This window comes from Crinia signifera, chromosome 3, assembly GCF_055691185.1.
Source record: "Crinia signifera chromosome 3, ASM5569118v1, whole genome shotgun sequence".
Taxonomy (NCBI): Eukaryota; Metazoa; Chordata; class Amphibia; order Anura; family Myobatrachidae; genus Crinia; species Crinia signifera.
In genome coordinates this window covers 241,968,550-241,980,433 of record NC_139219.1, presented here as the reverse complement: position 1 = coordinate 241,980,433, position 11,884 = coordinate 241,968,550, and the positions used below count along the sequence as shown (strand labels likewise).

Sequence of the window (11,884 nt, the reverse complement as noted above, 5' to 3'; positions counted from 1 at the left end):
CATTCAACTTCCATGCGCCCAATCAGAGCAGACCTTATGTTTTGGCTCTAGTTTTTGAATACTGTTGATGGCCGCTGTTGGAGGCGAGTGTGCCTTGCTGCTGTGTAGTGACGCGGGGTCACCTGCATCCGCCGCCGTGTAGCCCCGCTCGGCCGTACTACCGACGCACTGACTGGTAATTACACCCCGCAGCTTGTTCCGTTTCTAGTTGATCGGTGTCTGTTATCAGTGGGCAGTGGTGGGACATGTGGGCGGGCCTAGGTTAAATACCCTGCACCCGGGGGCATTACAGTCTTCCTAGTCTCAAGTCCGACCGTCATATAAGATGATTGGTAATTGTGGAGCCTTTACACCAACATGTATATTTCTGTTTTTATATATATATATATATATATATATATATATATATATAGTGTATACACACTCATGCCAGCCAGTGGTCACAGCCAGACATTAAGGTACCATACACAGGTCAGATCTTAATTGACAGGTGTCTAGTATTCTCTTCTCATCACCCCATATATTTTTTATATTGTGCCCCAAGGGTTCGGCAGTGCCTAAAGATACATAAATGAGCAAAAAAACAAAAAAATTGCTTTTCCAGTACAAGGCAATTTCCTTTACTGTTAGGGTAAAGGTTGGGTTTAGTGGTGTTTTTAAAATATTCAACAAAATCTATTTTAATTTAAGGTTTACAGGTTGGGGGTATCATTTGGTTTACCTGGTGGCTAATTACTGCAGTTTGTTGGAAAAACCTTTGATGGTTTACGTGCGGTACAATCCCTGCAGCAAATTGATTTCCCTTCATTGAGACACTACTTCCTCCTGTCTCTTGTTATACTTGGGGGAGACAAGATGTTGTCCTTAGCAACCAATTATGTTTTAATTTATTTAAGATTTGTCTGTCTCTTAGCTGGATACACATATGACGATCTGTGTACCCAGCAATGGCTAGTTCTGGGGGGGGGGGGGGGGGCTGTAATTGGCAAGTACACACTTGTCAATGCCAGGTGTAATGAGGGGCCATGCTGCATTCCACAACATGGCTCTTGCTGGCCTTATACTCTTGTCCTTCCTGTGTAGAAGACAGAGGACATTGCTAACAATCTGTGGGAGCGCACATCTTTAAATATAATTTATGGTGGTCATTGTCATGTACATTGATAATGATATTCTCGTACATAGTGTATGCACCCTTAGACTATAAGCTCTCTTGAGTGGGGCCAGTTCCCTTATACCCCTTTCACAACAGAAAATGCAGGGACTTTCTCGGGAAAATGGTCCCTGGATCAAGCCGGGACATTCCTGGGTTGGCCCCTTTAACACCACCCTAGTCCCTACATTTTTTGGTGTGAGGGGGCAGCGGGGTCCAGACTGCGGGGTTACAAGGATTACATGTAAAGTAATCCGTGTCCCCTTGCGGTGCTAGCCACGCTTCGGGCACGCCACACTATCTAAAATCAAATCCACGCCGACGTGGATAGTGGGGGTATGAAAAGGTCAGAGGACGCGTACCGCCGCCATTCGCCACGCTTCGGGTTGGTGTTGATAGTGGGGGTGGCGTTACCAATGGGGGTGCATTTAACATTGAAAGCACCCATCAGGGTGCTTGTACACTTAAAAATCGTATCGCATGCCGCTATATTGCGATTGTATAATATGTACTACGATCATAAGATTGGGCGCCGTGCTAGGAAACAAGTACCAAAATAAAACAGGAGTATTCATAAATTGTAAAAGAATTAGATTAAACAAATTGAGGCAGTTGGTCAGGCATGTCAAAAGGGGGCACCTGCGGCTAACACTTCCATGTTATACCAAGTGGTGAGCTGAAAGCATTTGCGAAGTGCATCTTTAATAGGTACTGACAGTGTATGTATATAAGGGAGCCATGTTTCAAAAAAACGAGCCGTTCGTTTATTTTTCTGTGTTGTGGTGTCTGTCCAGTCCATAGAGAACAAGTATGTAATTTGAGGCGCAAACAATGTTTTTAAAGCGAATAAAGGACAGGAAGGCCATAGGTGGCTAGACAACATGGTTATGGGTTCTAGTAAGAACCTGAACATACGTAGAGCATAATAGGTACCATTTAATGTTTATGAATGGTTTCACAATATCAGAAATAGTGTTGGGAGTTAGTATTGAGATAACATTCCCATTTTACAAATAAACTTGGAAACCCCTGATTCCACATCCGATTGCATTAAGGTCCGTTTGGGACTAATTCTTAACTTGTTCTTTTCAATTCCATTTGTACGACTGTACTTTGTGTTTCTTAATGTTTTGTCTATCTACATATATTCTTATGTAACAGGAATCCTAAGCATTAAAAAAAATATTTACTAACACATGGTTCCATTTTTTTTCTCTTTAAAACATTAATGCAAAAAAACTAAACTGGTGTGAACCAAAAAGTGTTTATTTTTTTTAATTTTTTTTCCCATCCCTGCTGAAAAACTGTATACTATACACAATTCTTTTTAATGAGATTTTCTTTTCACCACCTCCTGAGCAGGTGAAAATATCAGATTTTAAGGTAAATATATACGGACTTCAGTCAAACGTTGAGACACCCTTGGGTATCAAGTGACTGCCACTTTCAGTTTTGTTTTTAAAAAAAGGGAGCATGCATGCAAGCATTGAGAATTTCATGTGCGTTAACACTTTATCATAACTAAGTTAATTCCCCCTTTAGCGTGTTAGGGGCCCACTTAACAAGGGTTACTTATACAATAGGATCTGGGTGGAATATTGCCGCCCAGGGTCTCATTGTAACATATGATCCTACTGGCAGTATGTATCCACCTGCACATGCAGGGACACTGAGAGGAGGCTCTCTGTAATGCACTCAGTGGGGTTGCGGGGTTGGGTCTGTGCATGTGCCATCAGTGCTGCCACCCCACTGACCACACTGCCCCAAAGGCAGTCCGGTGCGTAGCCCGTAAGCTATCGATACATGGGGCAGCATCGTATCCCCCATAGATCTACGAGGGATGCAGCTACCAGGGGGGCAGGAGGGATCAACCCATGGATTGTAGATTCCTGCTGCAGTCCCTTTGTTATACATTCGGGGGATACTTAATATTTGTGGCTAACCCCTAAAATCTTTAGCTGCAAATATGAATTGATAAATGTGCCCTTTAAAGAGAAATAAGCTTTAAGACCATTTCAGTCTGTTAAAGTATTCATTTAAAATAATTTAGATGTTGTTTTTTTTTTTTATTATTATTCTTTTAGTGGTATATTCAATTAGTATCGGATCCATTCCGACATTCTTTTGCCGGAATGTCGGAGGTGGTGGGTGAGCTACTGCTGCTCACACGGCGCCATCCACTGCACCATCCTCCCTTCCTCAATCCGACATCTTTTCATTTCGGATTGAGATTGCTGGAAATGGGGTCAAAACCCATCAGATTTGGCCGCGCTTCCACAAAAGGAGGTGGATCCGCGGCTATTCCGCTAACCCCCTTGTTTTCTAACCGGTTGGAGCATTCCGACCTGTCTGAAAAAAAGCTGCCAGGATTGCATAGGTCGGAACTCCTTCCGACCTAAATCAGTTGGAAACTACCGTCTTTCCGACAAGCGAAAATTTACTAGTGTGCATTACAAATATTCTAGTAACTCTTGCAGAGACAGAGTAATCAAAACAGAAAGAAAAAACTCCAATCTTAGTTACTTCATTTATATAGCGTATACATATTCCGCAGTGTTTTACAGAGAATATTTGAATAGTGCTCACTCTAGGAATTTTTTTTTAGGGCAGGGGGCTGCCACTGAAAAGGTCACATGTCCACAGAAAGGGGTGTAAACTCATGACAAGCCCCCTTTCCATCAGTTTGGGTTGGTGCCCAGACATTTCCTAACCCTTCATATAACACTTTCTTAGACTACAGTTGTATAATGTGATGGTGGTAACACACTGCTATCACCACCAGCAGCTTGTACACCAGGCTTGTTATAGTAAAAGGACGCTGCTGTGGTAAGATATATTACCACCACACATTCAGTGCCGTAACTAGACATTTTGGTGCCCTGTACCAGAAATAAATTTGTCAGCCTCATAGCAAAAATAGGCACAGTGCACAACAAAATTTAGGGGTCTGGATTTATAGGAAAGGCACGTGGCCACATAATACCAATAACAGTCATTCCCATTACACACGAAGCCGCACAGTCATGCCCACTTCACACGATGCTGCACAGTTAGATGTAATTCACCCAGTATTCCTGCTTATTAACTTAATGCCACCAGTAGTGCACCTTATACAATGCCCCAAAAGTGTCACTTACAATTTGTTTCCAGCCCAGCCAGCCCTGAAACTGCTACCATTTACTGCTACTGTGGTGAGGAGAGCAGAGCAGCAGCTACAATGAGGAGAGATATGCTGCAGCTGTCTCCTTTCCTTTGCCCGGTGGGGGGAGAAAAGAGGCAGCCTTCCAGCTTCCCTTCTCCAGCGGTGGAGGGTCTGTCCCCAGAGGAACGGACTTCTGGCTCAGCAGGGTGGGTGTTGTTTGTGCGCACAAGTTGGTAACAGACCATGGCCAGAACACCTGCTGCTACCTCGGCTCTCACAGGTCGGGTGTCCATTACCCTCCCCCTGTAGCTATACCACCTGCCCACAGGCAGTGATTCCTCCAGCTTGGATGGTGGTCCCCTGGTCGCTGCAGTCCCTGTATTAGGGGTGGCCTCCGTCATTTCTGGAGGCGTGACCATAATCTACAGAGGTGCTGGGCTTCCTTACCCCAAGCTCTCCTTTGCTCACGATGTAGGGGCCTGGGCTGGCTGTATTTAGCAGGGCACTGCTAAAAGAAAAGGACGTGACTTGCACTTTAAAAATTGGGCAGGGCGCATCGCCCTGCTAAAACATCCTAGCGTGAACAGTCCCTGTCCAAGTGGAGCTTCCAATCCTATATTTATTCCCTACACATTCATTCTATAGTTAATTTTGTTGGGATCAAATTAGCCTACCAATATATTTTTGAGTTGTGGGAGGAAACCGGAGGAATGGTTTCCTCCCACAAGCATGGGGAGAATATACAAACTCCACACAGGGCTATTGTGGGAATCAAGCCCATTACCCCAGCGCTGTAAGTCAGTGATGCTGACCATTACACCGTCCGTGCTGCGCTTATCCAAAATGCTCAGAACCAGAAGAATTTTGGATAACTAATTGTTCCTTATTTCAGAATGTTTTTAGATATCGGTGAGGTATTTTGAAGACTGGACCCATGCATGATACAAAATACATTTTACAGTCTGTATTCTCTTCTTTACATATACTTAGATACATTTTTCTTAGAAACCTGTTAACTTACCATTTTATGTTTTTGGAGTGAGCGTAAACAGGAGCACCTGGATGAACCCATGCATACTGTATATACAGAGAACTAACTCCACACTGGTAGTAATGAGAAGCGCTTTACCTGTGATGTAAATGTTAGATGCTCATAGGATATAGCCATGCCTCCTTGACTTTGTATTCTTCCTTACTGAGCCTCCATCCAGTGCGCATCCAACAAGTTCTCTCCATGGTAATTACCAGGCATGGTGGGGGGGGAAAGCAATAATGGCGGTTTCAGATATTTAGTATAATAGTTGCTTAAGGATTCATTTTCATAAGTATCAAAGTATCTTGTAGGTTTCTAGATGGTAGGGAGCAATTTAATAATGTCTCATGATGTACCCTTATATAAGAATAATCTGATTTCACAAATAATTAGTGTGTGGTCTGAGTATAATGTGTGTGCATGGTATAGAGACTTGTAAACCAAAAGTCTTCTTGTTTCACAGGCTACTGATCTGCAACCATGAACGACAACAGCATGTTGGCGCATGCTGGGGGCAGGAGTATACTGGCAGACTCTTCTGTATTTGACTCCAAAATCGCAGAAATATCATGTCCTGTTTACATTGATGGTAAAGTGATTGGTTCATTCATATACTTTCTAAATTATGCTAGAATTATTTTGGAACCGTTTATAGAAACTGGTGCAATGGTAGAGGTGCAGTGTAAGAATGATGGTGAGGGGTGCTTGAAATATAGATATTTAGCACTTTTTGCTTGTGGTGGTGTTTTTTTTTTAATTTCTTTTTTAATTTCATATTGCTTTTGAATCGGGATTACTTAATGAAAAATATACACAACCATTACGAAGTTTACAAGAGACCACGGACCAGTTTACTAAAACTACAGCCAATAGCGGAGTGAACTTCCCAAACGTTAAATTGTACAATAATGCTGGAATATTACACTATATCTGAGGTACTTGTGTATTATCAGGGCGCTCACGATTTACATCGTAGGGCATTGTACAATTAAATATCGTGCATATCGCATCGCATGTAATCATATTGCATGCGATGCGATACGACCCGCTTTTTAATTGTACATGCACCCTGATGGGTGATTACTATGTTAAATGCCAACCCGAAGCGTGGCGAGCGCATGTGGTACGCGTCCTCCGACCTTTTCATACCCCCACTATCCACGTCGGCATGGAGTTGATTTTAGATGGTGTGACGAGCGCAGCGAGCCACCGAGCCCGAAGCGTGGCGAGCGAACGCGTATTACTTCACATGTATTCCGTGGTGCTCGCTGCACTATTCGGGCTCGGTGGCTCGCTGTGCTCGCCACACTTTCTAAAATCAACTCCACGCCGACGTGGATAGTGGGGGTGTGAAAAGGTTGGAGGACGCATACCGCGGGCTCGCTGCGCTCGCCACGCTTCGGGTTGGCATTGATAGTGGGAGGGCATTTAACATAGGAATCGGCCATCAGGGTGCCTGTACAATGTAAAATCGGCTATAATCGCGTCGCATCGCATGCCATTATAATGGCATGCGATGCGACCCGATATAAAAATTGTACAGTCGGCCCTGAAAACCCTCAAATCGGGTCCCATCGCTTAATTAGTGGTACACGATGGGCGCCCTGATAATACACAAGTACCATATCTGATTCTGGATACAAATACAGATCACTACAAAATGCCAGATATTGACCAATCCTTCATACCGGCCAACATTTATTGTCTATTTTACATCATCATAAACAGGAAATCTCCCCCACTTTGTCCCAAAACCTATTGTTAAAGACTTCTTGGTCAGTATGGCACTCTACAGAAAAAGGACATCAATAGCCATCATTCGTTATTTCAACCTTTCGTAGTAAACCCTCAATTTCAAAGTGTCCAAGCATCACAGCCTCTTTCTTTCCTGGCAATACAAAGGTATTTTCATGTTTGGGCATTTGGCCAAGACCAGATCCCCTTTTTTTGAGTACAGACACTGGTAGAAAAATATGAATTTGTGCTCGCACACACTCTTGCCCTATATCAGGCTCAACATTATGCTAGTTTTGTGATCAGACTAATGCCTCTAAAAGGTAATGCAGATGGTGTAATGGTTAACTTTACTGCCTGAGGTCATGAGATATGCAACACTTACAGAGATCCTGCATGTTTTAATTGCAGCAATATTTATTGGGAATTCAATGATTAAATTAATTAGTTTTGAGCACTCCTTAATTATCCTGCCTTTCTAGACCAAAACAGCTAAACCTGACTAAAGTACTAGCCAATATGAGAAAACACGGCAACTTCGAGAAGAAATATTGGTGCTGGGGACACTTGTGCCCGAACAGAGCAACAGTTGCATTGTTTGACAACCATTTTCTATTTGGATGTTAAATATATAATCGAATAAACTAACTTACACATGTCTTTTTTTCTTAATAAATGCAGAAGACATGCCCCAAGTTGAAACCCGAGTGGTGCTAGTTGAAGAAGCCGGAAAAAATGAAGCATTATTAAAAGCTCTGGAGGTATTTTTTATTTTTATTTATTTTTTAGTAAATTTGAAGTTGTTCTTTGTTTTTAATGCATTTATTTGAATCTTCATTTCCAGACAGTTAAGCTAATGGAAGTCCCAGTTATAAAGATAAGGGAAAATTGTCAAGAAAAATCCAGAGAATCATTTATAAAAAGTATTGTAAATATGGTATGGAGGCCTAATCATACCAACTGATATTGCATGCAGCACATCATATTTGGCTTTCTAAAAGGCACCATTAACCTCTATTTGTGTAATTAACATGTGGCTACGCACAACTGAGATATTTTGAATTATTCACTGGGGCTTATTCAATCATTGTAATCAACATCTTGGATCTTACACGTGGTGGTGTTTGTGTAGTGGGTCCCCCCTTCCTAACCTAAGAATGATCGGCTATATTCTGCAGATATTCCTTTATGTAGGGTCCCCAAAAAACAACAATATTGCCTTGTCTGTGGGCCCAAATGTACTTGATTGATCTGGAATAATCTGATTAAAGCCAATCAATTTTAGACATGTCTTTAAATCCATATGATGCGACTGTTCTGTCTTTGTAATTCAATTTAAATTTCAGTCACTTGGTGTGAATACCGAGCTGCTTCACCAGAACATTTACAAACTAATCCTATTTGGTGGTTGGGTTTGAATCACTTGTTTAGCCAGTTTTTAAGGTTTGTGTACACACGGTGTGATTTTTGGCTATCGATTTTGACTATATAGTCAAAATCGATTGCAAATTAGTGCAAATCGCACTGTATTTAGCTGCAACCGATGCATGGCCCTGCAACGTTGTAATCAAAATTAGAAATAGGCTGTACAGCACTACTATCTCATAACGAGGGCCATGCGGCACAGTGCCGTGGTTGGTTCCATCCCTGTCCTCCTATTATTTTAAGTAATGCTGCAGTTTACAGCTGTATACCTTGTATTTAGTACAAGTCGTTTGGCCATTTTTCCCAGTCTGTGTTCTTCAGCAGATGAAAGCTGAGTAGCTCCGTTTTATAAACTTTCATATACATATTTGTGAAAGTTATTAATATTCATTTCAACGGAAATGGCGCTGAAGGTTATCCTAAAATAAAGGGTTGCTTCCCTGGTGATTTGAGAAGTCTTCTAACATTCACTGCATAAAAGCACAATGTTTTTTTGGTTGTATGCCAAACTCATAAATATTTCTCATGGAAACACATAGGAAATCAAGTTACCTTACATCACAACAGAATCTGTGGAGGAGTATGCGGACGCTGACACCCCAGAATTTGAGAACGTGTTTGTTATCTCTGATTTCCAACATCCATCCTTTCGATATCTGTATAAAGCCGACTGCAGAATACTTGGCCCACCAATCATCTTGTTTTATGCACAAAAAGGAGAGGTACAGATGGTTATGCGTGATACCAAAAACTTGTCTTCAATGTCTATTTATTATAAACAAGTAACTCTCTTTTTCTTGAGCAAAATCAGATTTTAGATCGCAGTGCCATATCGGACCTGGCATGTCTATCCTGGATCTGGCACTTTTAACCTGGCTCGCCTATTATATACATAGCAACCCGGGTTTAATCCTTCTTTTATCCCGGGTCGAATTGACGGGTTGGTTGACTCGGGAAATATAAAGTTTTGCGCTTTCACACAGCACCTCGACCTAGATCAACCCGGATATGAGGTGCAGTGTAATAGGGATATTAATACCCCTTTCACACCGCACTTGTTAAACTGTATATTGCAGTTTTTTTCCATTTTAAAATGTTTAAGGCTGCAGTGGGAAAGCGCCAGAGTTAATTTACCGGTTAAAGATAACCAGTATTTCAAACTGCATAAAAAGCGTCCTACATGTTTCAGAGCCGTTTTTATGAAGTGAGAATGGCTCTGAAACGGCATTCTGCCTTGAAATGTGTTCAGGGGATTAAACGGGTTGACTGATGTGAATGGTATTTAAAACGGTAATCTACTGCAATGTGAAGGCTCAGACCCGTTTTAAATACCGTTTCAAAATACTGGTTTTTAAAACTATTAGGCAGTGTGAAAGTGGTATTAAGGTGAGCTCACTTCTAGCTAATGTGGGGTACACACCAGGATGATATGGCCCAAAACGAGTCACTTTAGATACAATCTCGACCGATGTAAATTGGCCATGTTTTGGGCCATTTCAGTGTCCTTTTGATGCAATCCCGATCCGATGTGCGGGTCTGTCGGTCGCACTTTTCTGAGATACTACCTGCTGCAGGTAGGATCTCAGAACCGACCATTCCAGTGGGTGGGTGTCGTGATCGGATCGCGATCACATCAGCCTCATTTTCGCAGCGTGTCGGCGACGCTGTCAGCTCATGAGCGGGTCGTACGTTCCTGTGACGACCTGCTCACAAGCACCATTGTCCTGGTGTGGACCGGGCATTACAATTTGTTTACAATATATAGGAGCAGTGTCACTCTCCAGTTGGAGTCTGGGACATGCATAGGGGATTGTGCCATTTTATAAAGTAAACTGGACTCTAAGTAAGGGGAACACTAGGGATACCAATTACTCAGAATATTTTTGATGCAGAACTAGTTATTTGAACAGAAACCTGAAAGTGACTACGTCTGCATTTTCTTTGCACTGATCTACATATAGGACCATGTGTGTATTGCACTTCTATATTAAGCAAATTTGTATATGCACACTAGATTTTGTAAATGGAGACCTTTATTAAACTAATGCAGAGGTTTTATCTTGGTCAGACATGTCAAAACTATGGCCATCCAGATGTCGTGAAACTACAATATCCATCATGCCTTGCCACAGTTTTGCTATTAAGGCATGCTAAAACTATGGCAAGGCATGCTGGGATGTGTAGTTTCACAACAGCTGGAGGGCCACCGTTTGGGCATGCCTGATGTAGGTACTGCTCATGAGACCTAACTGGCTCCATAAGATAACAACATGCAACACTGGTCTATTGTTCCTTATAATATGAAAGTTCTTATATTGGTATTGGACAACATTATTTGATTATTTTTTTATTTTTCCCTAGCCCTTGCCTTTCACATCTCGCCCTCTGTATTGTGCAAGCATGTTAAATCTAGTTCTGTGTTTTACTGGCTTCAGAAAAAAGGAAGAACTGGTAAGATTGAATATCATTTGTATTTTTAAGCTGCATCAATATACTTTTGTAAATACACTTTGTGTTTTGTTAAAGGGGACAGTGTTTTGTAACATTCGTATGTAAGCCTAAATGTATCAAAGTCTGCAAACACCATTCTTGTGAAAAACTGCTGCAAAACTATTTAATCCTTTTTATATACTTCTCTCTTGCAAATGGTCCACAATAAGTTTTTTAAATCAAAAAAATTTAATTTGTAGGTCAAAGATACAGCATATTCCATGTCTACGTCTAATTAGAGAGTCTGAAATAAGTATTCTAGCAGTATAAACGGTTAATCTTAGGCTTCCTACTGACCCATTACAGACTGCAGATACAATGCATAACCATCAATAAGGAGTTTCTAAGAAGGGAAATTACACTATTAGTAACAGCATCTGTTCAACACTGGATATGCGGTTTTTGTGCAAATACCAAAATGGTTCCTATCATAATTTTATATTAAATCCTATTACAAAGCAGTCAGACTACTCAATCTGATCTCTCTTCATATCCCTTAAGGCCCATACACACTGGGCGACTTTGAGCTGAAAGTCGCTCAAAACAGCAGGTTTGAGCGGCTTTCAGCCTAAAGCCGCCCAGTGTCTATGCATGAGCGGTGAGCACTGCTGCGTGCTCCCGCAACATCGCCGGGAAAGCCGTTCATCTGCAGATGAGCGGCTTTCAGGACGGCTTTGCATAGCCCTCCACTATATAGCGGATCTCAGATCGGGTCGTATTGGGTCGTATTGTCTATCGGCTAACATGTTTTGGATAGCCAATACGATGCCAATTTGAGATCCGGGTAAAACCGAAAATCTCTAATTCAGAGATACCACTGAGTGCAGAGGTGTCATGTGGTGGTGGTCTTTGTGTTTAATGAACAGAGCGGTTTTCTACCCTGGCTCTTTGAAGATGATCTTACACA

The 11,884-nt window shown here is 41.8% G+C and overlaps 1 protein-coding gene across 4 annotated transcripts in view; it reads left to right on the top strand.

The window, feature by feature from the left end:
* ECT2 (epithelial cell transforming 2) overlaps positions 1-11,884 on the top strand; it is an 87,312-nt gene continuing 75,428 nt past the window's right edge. For 2 of the 4 annotated variants that reach the window (XM_083177742.1, XM_083177740.1), the window contains exons 1-6: positions 2-175; positions 5,792-5,917; positions 7,744-7,823; positions 7,907-7,999; positions 9,027-9,209; positions 10,849-10,938. In XM_083177742.1, the coding sequence (XP_083033868.1) occupies positions 5,809-5,917; positions 7,744-7,823; positions 7,907-7,999; positions 9,027-9,209; positions 10,849-10,938 (555 nt within the window). In that variant the 5' untranslated portion in view covers positions 2-175; positions 5,792-5,808. Of the gene's footprint in view, positions 176-5,791; positions 5,918-7,743; positions 7,824-7,906; positions 8,000-9,026; positions 9,210-10,848; positions 10,939-11,884 lie in introns of all 4 variants that reach the window. The other 2 variants (XM_083177741.1, XM_083177743.1) reach the window with 2 other exon arrangements.